Here is a 19,533-nt window from a genome sequence, read left to right on the forward strand (position 1 = left end):
GGGGGGGGACCCGCGCCGCGGGGGAACGGGACCCGAGCCGCGGGGACCGGGCCGGGCCAGAGCCGACCCGAGCCGCGGGGACCGGACCGGGCCGGGCCAGAGCCGCTGGGGCCTGCGGGAACGGGCCACGCCTCTCAGGAGCCCTTCTCGCGCCCCCGCCACCACCCCAGCTTACCTTGTGCTGCTGGCCCACCCCTGCTTCTTTTCAAACTTCCCGCGAATCAGAGATTCGTGGGAAGCAGGGGAGGGGGCAGGGCGTTCAGGGGAGGGGAGGAGGGGCTGGGGAAGTGATCTGGGGGCGGGGTTGATAGCTGCAGCGCGGGGCCCTCTTGGCGCGGGGCCCAATTCAGCCGAATCGGCTGAATCGGCCTAAAGCCGGGTCTGGTTCCAGGTCCAGGCTGATAAACATATCCTGGCTGTTGGGGAAACCGGTTTCTCCGCTTCCTTGCTATCTACATTATCTTCATCCTCATCTTCCTCGTACCCCGAACCCACTTCCCTGTGCGTTTCTCCATTGAAGGAGTCAAATCACACGGTTGGGGTAGTGGTGGCTGCATCCCTTAGCATGGCATGCAGCTCCGCGTAGAAGCGGCATGTTTGCGGCTCTGCTCCGGACCTTCCATTTGCCTCTCTGGCTTTGTGGTAGGCTTGCCTTAGCTCCTTAATTTTCACGCGGCATGGCTGTGCGTCCCTGTTATGGCCTTTGTCCTTCATGGCCTTGGAGACCTTTTCTAATATTTTGCCATTTTGTTTACTGCTACGGAGTTCAGCTAGCACTGATTCATCTCCCCATATGGCGAGCAGATCCCGTACCTCCCGTTCGATCCATGATGGAGCTCTTTTGCGATCCTGGGACTCCATCACGGTTACCTGTGCTGATGAGCTCTGCGTGGTCACCTGTGCTCTCCACGGTGGGCAAACAGGAAATGAAATTCAAACGTTCGCGGGGCTTTTCCTGTCTATCTGGTCAGTGCATCCGAGTTGAGAGTGCTGTCCAGAGCGGTCACAATGAAGCACTGTGGGATAGCTCCCGGAGGCCAATAACATCGAATTCCATTCACATTACCCCATTCCGACCCACTAAGGCCAATTTTATTGCTAATCCCCTCGTCGGAGGTGGAGTAAAGAAACCGGTTTAAAGGGCCCTTTAAGTCGAAAAAAGGGACTTAGCCGTGTGAACGTGTCCAGGCTTAATTCGATTTAACGCTGCTAAATTCGACCTAAACTCGTAGTGTAGACCAGGCCTAAGAGTCTCAAGAGCTTTCAAGAGCAGCTACATTTGATGCCCAGGCAACATCTGCCCTGTGAAAAGCAAGATCAACATCACCCTATGTTCTCTTTGCACAGCAGATATGAGTAATTAATACAGCCTTGGCAACTGGCGTGCCTCTTCAGCGGTACTTGTGTACTTTGAATATCTCTTGCAAAATGACTGTAACAAGGTTATCAAAATCCTAGTCAAAACCTATTCAAATATGAACTATTTTGGAACAGAAATCAAGGCTTTCCCAACTACCCACAAACCGGGTATCAGCAAGGATGGCCACTTCAATTTACATTAGCCCATTAGTTTGTGAAAAAACAAAATCAGGCTTTTGAGGCAGGCAGATTGAGAAAGTTGTGGATGGTGTTAATTTTTAAAAAGGGGATAGAGGTGAAGTAGAAAGACAAGGGATTGTCCCAGTCTTGCATGGACAGTATTTCTGAGCCGCTTCATAGAATATGGCTAGTCTCAGCAATAACTCTGTACCATTGCGCAGATCAATACCTTCTCTACTATGCAAACCTTCTACACCAGTTACCCACAACAGAATCATTCAACTCGCAAACGATGTGTGTTGTATGAATACTGGAGTTGCCTAAGATCTTACCCAGCATTGTGAAAGCTCTTCTGTTGGTGTACTGCCATTTCATTTTTAATGGATGCACAATTCCCTGATGCCTTTCCACAGCAATGCAGGTCATTGTGAGAATCTCAGCAACAATAGCAGCAGATTGAACAAACGGTACCATCTTGCAAGCAAACGCACCTGTAATGATTAAAAAGTAAAGCATGTAATCATTGAGGTTAGTAAAAATAATAAGCTCAGGGAGTTAATAAAGTGATATTAAGAACAAACGAACCTATCTTCCTCAGATACATTTATTTCAATACCTAGACTTCTAGGAAGCTCCTTTCCAGTGCTTGTCACACGTGGCCCCTTGCATTTCTATAATATTTAGAACTATTGAAAATTCTCCCCTTTCGTACAATTTAAAGATGAAAAAGACCTATGTCATCTTGCCCAGCTCCATAATAACCTAAGACTCTTCCCTACTATTTTATTAGGGTTTTGTTCAGTCTCCTTTTAAATGTCCTAAGTTACATGACATAATCATTTCCCTTGGGAGGTTGTTTTGCAGTCTCATCTATCTATCAGGCAGTTTTTCCTGGTATTCATCTGAATTTTTCCTTTTCTTGACCATCTCATTACTTCTAGTTATATCCCCAGTTATTCTCCTCCCTCCTAAGTGTTTACATCCTCCAAAATATTCATAGCCTTAAGTTGTCCTTTTAGGCACCATTTAGCCAAGCTGTGCACTTTTCACTCTTTAAAAAGTTATCTCGTAAATCAACACCTTAACTATTTTTTCACTTTTCTAATCTTATTCTTATTTGTGAAGATATTTTGTTAGCAAGACTGTCAGAATTGAATGCAATATTCCAATTCCAAAAAGCTCGTATGTAGATTCCTGCCACAAAACATTATGTTTCTGTACAGCTGGCCCCAAACAATCGTACTTTGTTTTTTTATTGCTGCGCTAACTCATCGCAAATGCATATTTAATTTGCAGCCAAGTATTATTTAGTCATTCTGAAGTATTGATTTTTAAGTATCTCCCAAGATAATAGCTGTAGTCCTGTTTATCACTACAAAAGTTTTTTTTCTCCTGCTGATAATAGCCCAGCTTATTGATTAGTCTCATTATAGTTGGTATGGCAACACCCATATTTTCATGTTCTCTGTGTATATATATCTTCCTACTGTATTTTCCACTGCATGCATCCGATGAAGTGGATTTTAGCCCACAAAAGCTTATGCCCAAATAAATTTGTTAGTCTCTAAGGTGCCACAAGTATGCATCGTTCTTTTTGCTGATACAGACTAACACAGCTATCACTGAAATCTTTCCCAAATGTATTCCCTTATATTAACCTCTTCCCAAACTGAATCTTGTCATTTTCTGTCCAATATTTCAAATCCTGATGTCATTTTAGATTCCTTGTCTTCACAACTCTTCCCTATTTAGAATAATTTGTTAATTTCATCAATAATTGCCCTATTCTCTTTACTAGATCATTAATAAAGATTTTTTGCAAACTGTAACCAGAGTAGGGTGACCAGGTGTCCGGTTTTCAACCGCAAGACCCAGTGGAAAAGGGACCCTGGAGGTTCTGGTCAGCACTGCTGACCGGGCTGTTAAAGGTCCGGTCGGTGGCCCAGTCGGTGGTGCTGCAGCACTAAGGCAGGCAAGTCCCTACCTGTCCTGGCACCGCACTACGCACTGGAAGCAGCCAACAGGTCTGGCTCCTAGGTGGGGGGGCCACGGGGCTCCGTGTGCTGCCCCCATCCTGAGCACCGGCTCTGGACTCCATTGGGCGGTTCCCAGCCAATGGGATGTGGGGGGGACAGTGCCTGTGGGCAAGAGCAGCATGTGGAGCCTCCTGCCCCATCCCCCCTCACCTACTAGTGCCAGACCTGATGCTGGCCACTTCCGGGGTGCAGCACAGTGTCAGAACAGGTAGGCAACCTGCCTTAGCCCTGCTGTGCTGCTGACTAGGAGCCACCTGAGGTAAGTCCACACCCCTACCCCTAGCCCCAACCCCTGTCCCAGCCCTGAGCTCTTCCCCCAAATCTGGAGCTCCCCCTGCACCCCAAAGCCCTCATCCCTGGCCCCAGCCCAGAGCCCTCACTCACCCCCGCACTCCTGCCCCAGCCCTGAGCCCCCCTCAAAACTGGAGCCTGCTCCTGCACCTCAAATCCCTCATCCCCAGCCCCACCCCAGAGCCCGCACTCCCAGCCCAGAGCCCTCACACACCCCTGAACCCCAACCCCCTACCCCAGCCCTGAGCCCCCCTCCACCCCAGAGCCCTCACCCCCTGCCTCAACCCGCAGCCCCCTCCCACATTCCAAATCCCTTGGACCCACCCCCTAGACTGGAGCCCCCTTCTGCACCCCAAACCCTTCATTCCCAGCCTCACCCCAGAGCCCGCACCCTCAGCTGGAACCCTCACCCCCTCCCACACACCAGCCCTGCCCCAGCCCAGTGAAAGTGAGTGAGGGTGGGGGACAGCAAGCCACCGAGGGAGAGGGAATGTAGTGAGTGGGGGTGGGGCCTCAGGAAAGGGGCAGGGCTAAGGTGTTTCGTTTTGTGTGATTAGAAAGTTGGCAACCGTAACCCAGAGGCAGTCCCAATAAAGCCAAAAGAGTTGTATGGGTGAAACTAAGAACATTATTTCTTTCTCTATATATTTGATTTGTTTGAAAATTAAATGTAAAAAAGTGTTTAAGCACACATTACACAAACAATGAAATGCAGAAAACAATGGGCGGCGGGAAACAAGAAATCAAATCAAGGCTCAATCCTGTCCTTTTCTGTACAAAGTGGTGATGAGAACAGGCATGGGGAAACTTCCTTGACTGTGACCAGCAGGATATGCTGCCATCACAGCACACAGGAAGGAGCAAGGATGAAAGCCTAGTTTAAGCACCAGCCTGCACACCATGAGTTTGCTACTGCTCATTGATTTCAATAGGCACAAATTCCTTTGAGTTTAGCATCGTAGAAGTAATCTCCAAAGGCATGTTGGTCAAGAGTTAGGGCATATGGCCCAAATAATCCTCAAAGGTTATTAAGGCACCTAATTCCTACTGTAGCCAGATGGCAAGTACATCAGGTCCTGCTCAGAGGAGTAGCAAAATGTACCTCACAGTACAATATCCAGCTATCCTTGTGCAGTCTTAGCCTGGCCAGCAGGAACCACATGGAAGAAGTTCCCCTGGGTTGCATCTATACTTCCCATTGTTCTGCTGGCCAGGGAAGGATTTGTACTACTAGGTATTTTACTGAATGGTTACAAACAGCAGGATAAGGCCCCTGTGAAACATAAAGGCAACATGATGACAAGCATGACTCATAATAAAATAGCAACCACTTCTTCCTACACTTCCATAAATGTCTACAGCAAATCCTTAATGAGAGTGATCCAATAGCTCACTAAACAATACCTCTTTATGTCCAGTGCAGCGTGGGAGATAACATGCACTCCTGTAGTTGGATTATATCTGCTCTGCAAAGTTGGTATATTTACCTCCTCGGTAAAGTAATAAAAAATAACCCCTAACACCACTTCACAGTTGCTAAATGAGAAAATAAGCAGGTAAAAATTATACCACATAAACCTTGGTTGTCTTTGAAAAATCAGCATCTTAGTGTCAGTAAACTAAAGGCAAAATGATGTAGGGCCTGATTCAAAGCCCAGTGAATCAAAGGAAATTTTCCCATTGACTTCAATGGGCTTTGGATCAGACTACCAAAGAGGTGCGGAGGGAATGTACATGGGGAAAGCAAAAATTAAGTCCATTGAAACCAATGGAGTGAACACTAGTATGTTAATAATTCACAATAGAAAAGTCCAAATTCTTCTATTTCAGTTGTAGCAAAAACAAAACACTGTCATATATTGCTCCTCACAGTCTGTAAAACAGACAAGGCATTTAATAGTTCCCGTTTAAATCATGCAATTTTTAGTAAGTCCACTTGAACAACATTATAATACTCAAGATTTCTAGAGATATCAGTGTACTATAACTTCTGGAGCCACATGCAGTTCTTAGGAAGTTAATATGTGGCTCCTTGTATAGGCACCGACTCCAGGGCTGAAGCTACAGGCGCCAACTTTCCAGTTTGTCTGGAGGTGCTTACTGCTCAAGCCCTGGCTCTGCACAGGCCCTGCCTCCACTCCACCCCTTCCCGCCCCCTCCCCTAAACCTGCCGTACTCTCGCTCCTCCTTCCCCTCCCCCCCCAAGCCTCCTGCATGCCACGAAACAGTTGATTGGGAAGTGCAGGGAAGGCGGTGATCGGCGGGGCTGACGGTGGGCGGGAGGCGCTGGGAGCCGGGGGGGGGGGGCTGCTGATGTATTACTGTGGCTCTTTGGCAATGTACATTGGTAAATTCTGGCTCCTTCTCAGGCTCAGGTTGGCCACCCCTGTAATAAAGGGAAAGTGTAATATTAGTAATGAGTCTATGATTTTTAGTGATACTGTGAGAGATTATGCCATACACTATCAAAGAAACTGAGGAACCATCTGATCAGCTTCCTATACAGCAAACAGGAAAACATCAAAAAAGAGCTCTCCAACCTGGAGACTTTCATAAATAACCAACCCTCCACACAAATGGACTTTACTAAAATAAGACAGGAGATCTACATTACACACTTCATCTCTCTACAAAGAAAAAAGGACCACAAGCTGTCTAAAATCCTACCTGCCACATGGGGCCACAACAGTGGTACCCCTAATTCACCCAGCAATATCGTCAATTTATCCAGCTACACACTCAACCCAGCAGAAGAGTCTGTCCTATCTCGGGGACTCTCTTTTTGCCCCAGCACCCCCACGAACATGATACAGTTCTGCGGTGATCTGGAAGCCTACTTTCGCCGCCTCCGACTCAAAGAATACTTTCAAGATAACACTGAACAGCGCACTGATACACAGATACCTTCCCACCAACAACACAGGAAGAAGAACTCCAACATGGACTCCTCCTGAGGGTCGAAATGACAGTCCGGACCTATACATAGAATGCTTCCGCCGACGTGCACAGGCAGAAATTGTGGAAAAACAACATCGCTTGCCTCATAACCTAAGTCGTGCAGAACACAATGCCATCCATAGCCTCAGAAACAACACTGACATTATAATCAAAGAGGCTGATAAAGGAGGTGCTCTTTTCATCATGAACAGGTCTGACTACTAGGAGGAGGCTGCCAGGCAACTCTCCAATACCCAATTCTACAGGCCACTTTCCTCAGATCCCACTGAGGAATATACTAAGAAACTGCACCATCTACTCAGGACACTCCCTACATTAACACAGGAACAAATCAACATACCCTTAGAGCCCCGACCGGAGTTATTCTACCTACTACCCAAGATCCAAAAACCTGGAAATCCTGGACGCCCCATCATCTCTGGAATTGACACACTCACTGAAGGACTATCTGGATATGTGGACTCTCTGCTCAGACCCTATGCCACCAGCACTCCCAGCTATCTCCGTGATACCACTGATTTCCTGAGAAAACTCCAATGCATTGGTGATCTCCCAGAAAACACCATCCTAGCCACCATGGATGTGGAGGCTCTCTACACAAACATCCCACACACAGATGGAATACAAGCTGTCAGGAACAGTATCCCTGATGATGACACAGCACAACTTGTTGCTGAGCTCTGTGACTTTATCCTCACGCACAATTATTTCAAATTTGGTGACACTATATACCTCCAGACCAGTGGCACCGCCATGGGCACCCGCCTGGCCCCACAATATGCCAACATCTTTATGGCTGACCTGGAACAACGCTTCCTGAGCTCTCATCCACTCACGCCCCTTCTCTACCTATGCTACACTGATGACATCTTCATCATCTGGACCCATGGGAAGGAGACTCTGGAAGAATTCCACCATGATTTCAACAGCTTCCACCCCACCATCAACCTCAGCCTGGACCAATTTACACGGGAGGTCCATTTCCTAGACACCACAGTACAAATAAGTGATGGTCACATTAACACCACCCTATACCAAAAACCCACCGACTGCTATGCCTACCTTCATGCCTCCAGCTTCCACTCCGGACACACCACACGATCCATCGTCTACAGCCAAGCGCTGAGGTACAACCGCATCTGCTCCAACCCCTCAGACAGAGACCAACACCTACAAGATCTTCACCAAGCATTCTCAAAACTACGATACCCACACGAGGAAATAAGGAAACAAATCAACAGAGCCAGACGTGTACCCAGAAACCTCCTGCTACAAGACAAGCCCAAGAAAGAAACCAACAGAACTCCACTGGCCATCACCTACAGTCCTCAGCTTAAACCTCTCCAACGCATCATCAGTGATCTACAACCCATCCTGGACAATGATTCCTCACTTTCACAGACCTTGGGAGGCAGGCCAGTCCTCGCCCACAGACAACCCGCCAACCTTAAGCATATTCTTACCAGCAACCACACACCGCACCATAACAACTCTAAATCAGGAACCAATCCATGCAACAAACCTCGATGCCAACTCTGCCCACATATCTATACCGGCAACACCATCACAGGACCTAACCAGATCAGCTACATCATCACCGGTTCATTCACCTGCACGTCCACCAATCTTATATATGCCATCATGTGCCAGCAATGCCCCTCTGCTATGTACATTGGCCAAACTGGATAGTCACTACGTAAAAGGATAAATGGACACAAGGCAGATATCAGGAATGGCAATATACAAAAACCTGTAGGAGAACACTTCAACCTCCCTGGCCACACAATAGCAGATGTAAAGGTAGCCATCTTACAGCAAAAAAACTTCAGGACCAGACTCCAAAGAGAAACTGCTGAGCTTCAGTTCATTTGCAAATTTGACACCATCAGATCAGGATTAAACAAAGACTGTGAATGGCTTGCCAATTACAAAAGCAGTTTCTCCTCCCTTGGTGTTCACACCTCAACTGCTAGCAGAGGACCTCACCCTCCCTGATTGAACTAACCTCGTTATCTCCAGACTGATTCTTGCCTGCATATTTATGCCTCTGGAAATGTCTAGTACATGCATCTGACGAAGTGGGTATTCACCCACGAAAGCTTATGCTCCAATACATCTGTTAGTCTTAAAGGTGCCACAGGACTCTTTGTTGCCTTTTAGTGATACTGTAAATACTCTACTGGAAGTTTCATGTTTATTTGACATCCAGTCCAACCCAGCCAAGAGTGGAAAAATTAATTTAGATCATTGTCATCCACACCCCCTCCAACTCCCATCTCCTTTGGTTTTTGCTTGCCTACAGCAGTTTCCAGCATGCCTTACTAGGAGAGGGCACCTCTGTCGGGATGAAAGTAACTTAAAGGACTTACCAGTATGCCAGAGTCCTGAGCGGGGGCATGGTCTCAACTGGAAGAGGCGGGGCCTCAACCAGAAAAGGCGGGGCCTTTCAAGATTTAAAGGCCCTGGGGCTCCAACTGTGGCTGGCCCTAGAGCCTTTAAATCACCCCAGAGCTACCAGCTGCAGAGGCGGCAGGGAGCTCCAGGGCTCAGGGACAAATTAAAGTGCCTGGGGCTCCGACCGCCGCAGAGCTCCGGGCCCTTTAAATCACTGTGGGAGCCCTGCCGCCACTACCCCGGGGCGGCAAGGCTCGGGCGGGGATTTAAAGGGCCCGGTGCTCCTGCCACTTTTGGGAGCCCCGGGCCCTTTAAAGCCCCGCCAGAGCCCTGACACTGCTGGGGTAGCGGCAGCGGGGCTCGGGCAGCGCTTTAAAGGGCCCGGGGCTCCCCACTGCGGCCGGAGCCCTGGGCAGTGGCGGCAGGGCTCCCACAGTGATTTAAAGGGCCCAGAGCTCCCAGCAGGGGCTGGAGCTCCAGGCCCTTTAAATCCCCACCTGAGCCCGGCTGCCGGAGCTCTGGCGGTGATTTAAAGGGACCGTAGCTTCCTGCAGAGGCTGAAGCCCCAGGTCCTTTAAATCACCGCCGGAGAAGCTGGTCCAGTCCGGCACAGCGTACTGGCTCTTGCCAGTACGCCGTACTGGCTTACTTTCACCTCTGACCTCTGTCCATGCCTCTTTAACTGAGACCTGGAGTAGGGAATGAGGCTCCAGAAATTCCTGACCCTTCACTACCTCTCCTTAGGGTCAGGAATCAGGGCCTGCAGCAGAGCTAGTCTCCAGGCCAGCTTCATCATACAGCAGGCAGCAGTCAGCTGCCTGATTGGGCATGCCACGTGATTAGCTAGAGAGGATCAATGCTCATGCTGACCACTGTGCCTGCTCCTGTGTTACCTGACTCCTGCTGCTCCTGCCTTGCATCCAGCCTTCCCTCTGTCCTGCCCCTGCCTTGAGTCCCTCCTTCCTCCAGTTCCTTACTTCCAGTTTGTCCCTTGGCTCTGGTTTCTGATTACAAACTCTGAATTGACCCTTGGCTCTGGTACTCAGTTCCTGTCCTCTGGTTTGGCTTTGGTATCTAGCTTGACTCTTGGCTCCAGCTACTGACTCTGACCATAGGCCTTGGTTCCTGGTGTCTGCTCTGCCCTCATCTTGGTCACCTGACACTTACAGATAATGGAGCTCTTGTCTCTTTGGGGCAATCTACATGAAATTACCCAACCAACAGTCAATGAGTCATATAATTGTGTTAAAAACAAGACTTTTTAAAAAAACTGGAGAGAAAATGGTGGTCAAGGAAAACATAACATCTCTAGACTGATACATCTCATGAGCTAAACTAAATAAGGGATCTCCGCTTTCCCACAGCAACTTGAAACAAAAGGTATAAGCCCTCTTCTGAATTTAATTTGCATACCAAGTTGATTGGAATGGCAACAGATGGTTGGAGTCACATGGCATGCATTCTAATTACCCGAGTCATTGAAAATCTAACAAAAGCTGTTCTCACTCTTGTTATAAGGGAAAAGTTAGGAGTTGCATTTTTGGCAAGTTTCTACCAAACCTGCTACCATAAAAAGTTTTTTAAAAATTGAACTATTCCAATCTCCCTGCAGCCCAGGTGGTCACCTCGGCCAAGGGTTCTTCCAATACCAACATTTCTTTTGTATTAATGTTATTGTATTGCATTAGGGCTGGTCTCCTTACTGTTACTTATTGATTTTTTTAAGTGATGACCCTGTATCAAAGGCACCATACTTGTCTCCTTTTAAAATTATTGAGTGCTCTTGTGCCATTTTGGAGATACTGTAGCACATTTCAGTGACCTTTTAGTAAGTGAATCATCTTTAATTTGTACAGGAGCGCTCTGCACTATGAGGTGACATCTTTTGTAAATACAAAATGCTTAGAATGCAAGAACTTGATCCAAAACCCAGTTTGGACAAGCAGAGAGCACGCACTCACATATGGGACCAAGGTCCACCATGGAATGAGCCAATAACATCAGTGGGGTCCACACATGAAAGGCTATATTTGATCCATAGGTCCTAGAGTACGAGACAGACACTTTTCTCCAGGGGAGCAGCAATTCAACACAGTTTTGTCACACATTCTCATATAAACAAATGGATTTACAAAATGAATTTTAAACAAATTAGAGAACATTAAAAGACCAAGACTGATGTTCCTTTCTCAGCTGGCTGCTTTTCAGCTCTCTTTTGAAAAAAAGAAAATCACATATTTGCCAATGAGACATTGATGTTCTCTTTCGCTCCAGCAATCTTTTATAATTTATGCCTCCTGCCCACTCAGCTTGTCTGCTTCATGGTAGTTCGGGTCATTTTACTGAAGTACATTCCATACTCTACAGAGCCCATCACTACAAGGTGGGCCTGAGGCTGTAGTGCCAATCACTAGCAGAGAAGAGGAAACACAACAAAGGGAGATAAAACACCGTGCTTAACCATGGAGCTTCTCTCCTTTGGCCAGTGTACAGAGAGGTAATGTGAGAGCTTTCCTCAGCTTAGTTTAAGGGGAACAGTCACCAGACTCATGCCCACTTCAGCCAGAGGGCCCAAAATAAGCAGTTAACTCTCAGGCCCAGTGGAAAGGGGGAATTGACAGAGACCTGATCGCCACTCTCTGATTCTGCTCTGCCCAACCTGCAGGGGGATGCTTTAAGTGACACAGCTGGCAGAAGACCTTCCGCCTGCAGAAAATCACTTTCTTCTCTCCCTTGCCTCCCCTCACTTGACACACCTCTTCCCCCTCATGCTCTGGGGCATAACTCCAGCAGAGAAAGCAGCAGGTGGGGGAGCTGGCATAGGTGGCAACAGAGCCACCTCCACCAGCTTTATACCAGCCCTCCTAAATAGGAGGCTTCATCAGGGTTTTTTTTCCAGCTCGTTTAAGTTCACTTTGTGCTGTACAAGCAGACTTAGAAGACTGAAGAACATGGCTGGCCCTCTGTCTCTGGCAAGAACAACATTCCTCTGGTGTAACTAAGCAGGCAGTTTCTAGGGTATTCATGCCTCCTGGCTCTATCATTTCCCGGAACAGTGAAAAGAGAGAAAGAATGCTTCCTCCTTCTCTCGGAGAGTCCTTAAGCTGTCCCTTTACTGTCTATATTAATATCAGGTGGGAATCTTCTTCTGGCTGGCAGCAAAGCAGCTTCTCCAGAGCAGGACCTTTGCCTGGCTCTCTTTGATGGAAGTAAAATCATTCCCTGACTGACTTAAAGCATGTCCTCTCCCTTATTGCTGAATCCCTGGGCTACTTCCTACCTTGCCTTCTCTCCGACAGGGACAGGCATAGTCGCCGACTCAGTGGGTGCTCCAGGGCTGGAGTGCCCAAGGAAAAACGTTAGTGCCCACTGGCAGCCACCTCCTCCCCCACTTCCCCAGCTGTTTTGCAGCATGCAGGAGGCTCTGGGAGGGAGGGGGAGGGGTGGGAACAGGGCATGCTCAGGGGAGGGAGCAGAACTGGGTGGAAAGAGGCAGGATAGGGATGGGGACTTGGGAGAAGGGGTGGGGGCAGGGCCTGGGGCACAGCAGGGATGGGAATAGGTGGGATGGGGGTGGGGACTTGGAGGAAAAGGGTGGGTGGGGGCAGAAGCTGGGGCAGAGCGGGAGGTTGAACCCCCCCCCCCCCCCCAGGGCACAAAGGAAGCCAGCACCTATGGTGGCAGGAGCCTCTTTCTCTCTGCAGCCCCCTGTAACGATGTGGTTCTGGCGGGACCTAACTGAGAGTGCCAATTCAGGACAAAATCGCTTAAAATAGGGCAGTTATGGCCCAAGGCTGGGATTTTTCCACCTCTGAGGCAAACCAAACCAGCCAGACGAAGAGGACTTTGGTCTCACCCCACTGGCTAACCACAAGTCACACAAGCAATTCCCTTAAACACTCCAGTTTCCCAGTATCACCACCAGTGCCACTCGTTATGGGGACAAATGGTTATGAAAACCAAACCCCAATAAAAGAAAAAACAGGTTCTCTCTATCCCAAAGAATCAAGCCCCAGACCCAGGTCAATATACAAATCAGATCTTACCTACAAATCACGCTGTTGCCAATCCTTTAGAATCTAAAATCTAAAGGTTTATTCATAAAAGGAAAAAGATATATATGAGAGCTAGAATTGGTTAAATGGAATCAATTACATACAGTAATGGCAAAGTTCTTGGTTCAGGTTTGTAGCAGTGATGAAATAAACTGCAGGTTCAAAATCAAGTCTCTGGAGTACATCCCCAGCTGGGATGGGTCATCAGTCCTTTGTGTAGAGCTTCCATTCGTAGCAAAGTCCCTCCAGAGGTAAGAAGCAGGATTGAAGACAAGATGGAGGAGAGGCTTCAGCCTTTTATAGTCTTTTCCAGGTGTAAGAACACCTCTTTGTCCTTACTGTGGAAAATTACAGCAAAATGGAGTCTGGAGTCACATAGGCCAGTCCCTGCATACTTTGCTGATTTGCAAGTCGTATTTGCCTTCTCTCAATGGGTCAATTGTATAGCTGATGGTCCTTAATGGGCCATCAAGCAGGCTAGGCAGAGCTAACACCAACTTAGTCTGGGATGTTTCCCAGAAGCATAGCATAAGTTTGAAATACAGACAGTATAGAGCCAATATTCATAACTTCAACTAAAAAATTGATACACCCATATAGACAGCATAATCCTAACCAGCAAACCATAACCTTGTCTTAGACAGCTCATTTGACCCCCTTTATACAAGATTTAGTGCCACTACAGGACCTTGGTTGCAACCATGTTCTACATGGTCCCAGATTATATCAGTAACGTCACACACACCCCTATTTTATACAGGCCTTTCCTGTTCCTGTCCAGCTGCGCTTCCTCTTTAATCTACCTTCATTACTCCCTGGCTTCCCCTTCAGGTGCAGACTAGGTGGTTAATTGGCTCAGCTAGCCCCTTACCCCCTTCAGGCTGTACACCCCATCACAGGTGGCCATCAAGAAGTGGGTTGCTATAACCATCTAGAGGTGGCTACCCCAGACTGCTACAGGTGCACAGCTAACCAGTTTGGTGTTGGAAAGTCAATTGTATGATGTGATGCAAGGATGGTAATAAACATTCTGAATAAAATTTAAAAAAATATTAAACCATCACTAGGCAGGCCAACTACCATTAGCACACCCACACACAAAACCATTAATAAAACAAAGTGCATTAACCAAACACTGAATAGTGCAAACAGTGAACTCATTGCCAACAAATCAATCCCTTCACGTGGCATGTCCCTTGACCCTCCTCCCCACTTCTCCTTGCCTTTTCTTCTACCTCTGGAGTGCACTTGGTGCCACTGCATGGGGATGGAGGCTTACTGGGAGTCTGCATGAGGATGATCTGCAGCACATGGTATTGTGGAAGGGATCCAGGCCATTGTGCGGGTGCACTCTTGCGCCATAAGCATGAACAGCCTCTCAAATAGGTCTTTCTGCTACACTTTATCTTCTTCTTCATCTGACATTCCTGCTCCAGAAACTGTGCCGCAAGCCTCTCCTTGAGCGCTGCAATTCTGCCCTCTCGCTCTGCAGCCTGTCTGTGCCTTTCCACTTGCTGTGAATCCCTCTCCCTCTGGTATTACACCTGCTTGCTGGGCCTGTCCAGAATGTCCACCATAAGTTCATCACAGAAACACTTTTGCTTGGACCAGTCTGTGATAGTTCTGCACCCCAGGTACCTGCTGCAGCGCCCTTACTGGTGAAGCGGACAGAAAAGCAGTGGTGGGAGGAGCAGTAGAGGGAGAGGGACCAGCAGAGGTCAAAGAACCTAAAAACAGACATCAAACAGTGCATTTAAGTACTTTAAAACATATTCAGTGTAATCTGCAGGCACCAGTGTTTTTTGGAATCCAAAAACCAAAAAATGATATTTTATAAAACTGAACTTCAATATATTCAGTTCCCAGAAGCTGCGTAGAAACAATGTAGTTAATCGCCATGAAAAAAGTGCACCAACAATGGTAAGTTAAAATGTTAAATTGCTTTTTGTTGAAAAATTGCAAGTCAGGTTTGCCTTTGGGAAGGGGGCAGAGCTTACAAACTTAGCTTTCTCTAATGTTTCTGCCATTCCCCATTCCGGAAGACATCACAATTCTAGAGATTGCAGAATGGCAAAGGGACATTTTATTGCAAGCTGCCCCTGTGGCCGTGTATGCCACAGAGGTTTTCAGATATATGATAACTGAACAGCACAAATATGAGTGGAGGGGGCTGGCAACCTACAGAGCCTGGAAAGTATGCACTTACCCCAAATTTGAGTACCTATCTGGAGTTCCTACTATGGGCTATCAGCTATTTGTGGCTATCAGCACCCGGAATTGGGCCAAAATTCATGGGGAAACTGATAGGATGCTGTATTGGTGTCCACTTGGAATACTGCCTCCCTAAGGATCCTGATGCATGCTGCTCTGAACACATCTATCCAGTGACTACATGCAAACACACATGATAATATGGACTCTCAAAGAATTACATAGGCATTCCCTCTCCCTACCCCAAAAGGCACACTTCTGGACTACATTCAACCCCCCAGCTATACTTCGGACGTTGATTCCATCACCTATGGACTACATTTAACCTCTCCCCCGCCTCCCAGACAGCACTTACATGCAGCTCATTACATTGTGGCATGGACAATTTGTATAGCATGGCATACTAAAAGAGAAGGCAACATAACATAACATCTTTTAACACTTCAGCTCCTCTTTATAAGAATGTGGGAGTTTCTTGTAAAAATTTAATTTTAAGTGCTTGTTTGACTGTTGTTTGTTCTTCCAATCTCCATTTGAATTCCACATCTTGGGAGAGGGAGGGGAAAGAAAGGGAGGGGGAACACCAAGGTACTAGCATGCAGTCTGGCATTAGTGAATACACACTGCTGCCCATGGCTTGTAATAAATTTTGCACTGAGCCCATCATAAACCAGAAATCCCTCTCATGCGTATAACAACAAACATGGAGCCAGAAACTTACCAGGCTGAGGGATTATTTTTGCTTCTTGTGTTTCTGCTGCCAGTTTCACAGCAGGCTACTCCTCTGTGAAATCATGAAAAAGATTCTCCGAGTAGGGACCCAGGACATGCTGCAGCTGCTCCATCTGCAAAGCCTCCTTGGGCATCCGCGTGAGCACTAAAGTCATTTCAACAGCCTGATCCAGCATTTGCCAGCATTTGCCTCCAATGCTATCCTGGATTCTAGGATCAGAAGGTTACTGTCCCAGCTGACCTGGCTGTCATGAATCACTGGTGGGTCAGTGCTTGGCTCAGTACCCAGCCAAACTCCTCATAAAATAGGCAGGGTGATGGGGAGTTCCCAGAGGTGCAGTTCTCATCCCTGGCTTTCCAGTAATCACTCTTGAGCAACTTAATCCACTCCCTGCAATGGCCACCAGCCCAATGAATCCCCAACTCTGCCAGCTTCTTCGCTATTTCCTTGTATACATGGTCATTCCTGGAACTCTTATTGAAGTTGAACTGTTTGATCACCTCACACCAGAGTTTAACCAAAATCTGACTGTGTTCTGATGACCACCTACCAGTGCACTTGGCAAAGGACTTCTTTGTGGCAGTGGCTATTACAAATGCAGGAGAAGATTCACTCTGCTTGCAGTTCAGCAGTCAGAATAAAAAGAAAGGGTTAAACACTGAGCAGCTGTACTTGAATCAGAAGCTAGACCTAAGCCCCAGCAGGATTTACAAACTAGGCATTCCCCCATCTGTGTTGCCTTTAGGGCCCAATTTGGTAAACATGATCCAAGCACATCTAACCCCACACAAAGAAACTAGAGATGCCCTCTTATAACTTTTAAACCAGGTTCAAGGGCATGGGAACCCAGGTTCAATTCAATCCTCTATCGGATATGAAGCAGTGACATGAACTTGGATCTCACGCTTCCCAATAGAGCGTCCTAACCACTGGAGTATTCCGGGTTGGGTGTCTCTTGTTGAAGCTGTTCCACTGTGTATAAATAAATGTTACATTCCAGGGTGCACGCAGGGCTGTGTCACTATCTGCCCTATAACCTGGGGTGCCTCACAATGCTTTGTTGTTGTAGCTCCAAGCTGGGCCACTCACAAGCAGCCTGCCAATATGCAAGTCACACCCTGAGTGTCTGTGTATAGCTGCAGCCCTGATCCAGCAACTCTGACCCCAGCAGCCTGTCAGCAACATACCAGCCACACTCTGGCTTCCAGCAGCCTTGGTTACTACTTGCGGGGTGACCCGAACACACTCCCAGTCCCGAATTTTCCACAGAAACATGGTCTGCACTCTCCAGCCCTCTCCTGGACAGATCAGATATTAGAGGTCTATTGCCACTGTAAGTGGTCAATATCCATCAGTTTGCTACTTGAAATGGAGCTACCAAACAGATCAGTTTAAAACACAAACACTGGATTAATTTTGATTTAAAAAATAAAACAAGTTTATTTAACTACTAAAAGATAGATTTTAAGTGAGAACAGGTATAAGGCATGAAAGTCAGAAATGGCTACAAGAGAAATAAAGATAAAACGCTTTCTAGTAGCTAAAACTTAAGAAACCAGACTTGGTTCAAGGCAAGACTCTTACCACATGATCCCAGCAACAGGGCTGAGCAAATTCTCATGTCAGAATCTCACACAAAGTCCAAAAGCTGATTCCTTTGTCTTAGGTAAAAGAGAGAGAGAGAAGAAGAAGAAGATAGGGAGAGAAAGAGAGAATACCTGCTTTGTTTCCCCCCTCCCTTTTATAGTCCAGTCACCCTTTCAAATGCATTTTCCTGAGGGTTACCCCTAGCTTAAGTTCCTTCCCATTGTGAGGACAGAGACATGGAGTCTCATAGTGAAAGAGGTTCCGTGTTGTTATTTGTTAAAATGCAGGTCAATCTGTTTCTGTCCCCCTCCTTTGCCCAAGAATTTCCACTTGACCAATGATTGCCAATCAGTTTTGATGACACCTGGTTAGAGGTGTCTAACCACCCCAGACTTGTCTGGTAAACACATTTCAGTCATAATTTCAGCTTATGTTCATAACTTTATATGTAATGTTGCTACACACATTTTGCTATGATATTATTGACCAGTGAGGTATTGGTTATCAAATGATACCTTACAATGCATATTTTTCACAAGGATTACTACAATAGCATGTAGAGTGTGAATACAGGGGTGTATTTGTTAACAATAAATAGTCATTGGGCCAATGAGAGTGAGAGACTAATTCTACACCCAGGGAGATGGTTGTGGCTTTGATGTACCTTGCAGTTCTTTTGCATCCAATTCTGATACACTTATACTATCCATGTTACAATGACATAAATGTTAATTTGTCAGTTTGTATTTGGACCAGAACAGAATGAAGTTAAAGGTGATCTGAAAGAGGGGACGGGGGGAAAGAGGTTGTATCTTCTTTTGTGTGATGGTTTGTTTTGTGTCTCCTTATGATAGATAAAGGTGACCTGAAAGGTCTTTTTTTTTTTTTTTACATTCTAGTCTGGAAGACTGAAGAACTAGTAAAATAGTGACATCACAAGACCCAAAAGAGTGAAAATAGAGCTACTAAAAGGGGAAGATTTTTAATTAGATTGCTTGAAACTTTTTCTGTTATCATTTTAACTTTATTTAGCTAATTAACCTTTTGTATAAAGGAAGTCTTTCTCTGAGAAAGAACATCCTTCCCTAGTTTTTTCTAAGGCAAGAAGCAAGCAGGGGAAAAAAAGAATTATTTTCTGGCCTTATTTACATACCATACAGAAACAAAAAGGGTCTAAGACACACACACACACACCTTTTTTAAAAAAAATCTTCTTTGTAGGCTGCCCTTAACACAGTCAGTCTCAGCCTGACAACTCCAAGCAGGACAAAGTTAACATGTCAAAGCATGAGAGAGACAAGGTAGGTGAGGTAATAACTTTATTGAATCAACTTCTGTCCGAGCTTGAAAGCTTGCCCTTTCACCAACAGAAGTTGGCCAAGCAAAAGATATTATTTCACTACAACAATACTGCAAACATGCTAAAGCATGGCAGTCAGGTTAGAACAAAGTGCGAATGGCCTGTGGAATGGGAGGGACTGCAAAGGAAACAACTATCCTTTGAATACACCTTCAAAAGAACTCTTTCTATGCTACAGCTTTGCCCCAGCAAAAGCTAGAACTGGTCAGCCAGTGGTATAGCTGCACTGGTGCAAATCCCTAGCATAGACAGGCAAAACTGCTATCAGCTGGGACTTGCACTAGTTTTTAACCAGAGAGAGCTTGACCAGTGCAAGTTGTGGTTTATAGTGGCTTTGCCTGTTTACAATAGGGGTTTGCATCTGTGCAA

General features: G+C 46.6%; 1 protein-coding gene across 1 annotated transcript in view; it reads right to left on the minus strand.

Annotated features, from left to right (window-relative positions):
* QRFPR (pyroglutamylated RFamide peptide receptor) overlaps positions 1 to 19,533 on the minus strand; it is a 58,968-nt gene that overhangs the window by 17,981 nt on the left and 21,454 nt on the right. The window contains exon 2 of the mRNA XM_034772928.1: positions 1,872 to 2,030. Coding sequence (XP_034628819.1) covers positions 1,872 to 2,030 — 159 coding nt within the window. The remainder of the gene's footprint in view (positions 1 to 1,871; positions 2,031 to 19,533) is intronic.

Source organism: Trachemys scripta, chromosome 5 (assembly GCF_013100865.1).
Source record: "Trachemys scripta elegans isolate TJP31775 chromosome 5, CAS_Tse_1.0, whole genome shotgun sequence".
NCBI classification, from domain to species: Eukaryota; Metazoa; Chordata; order Testudines; family Emydidae; genus Trachemys; species Trachemys scripta.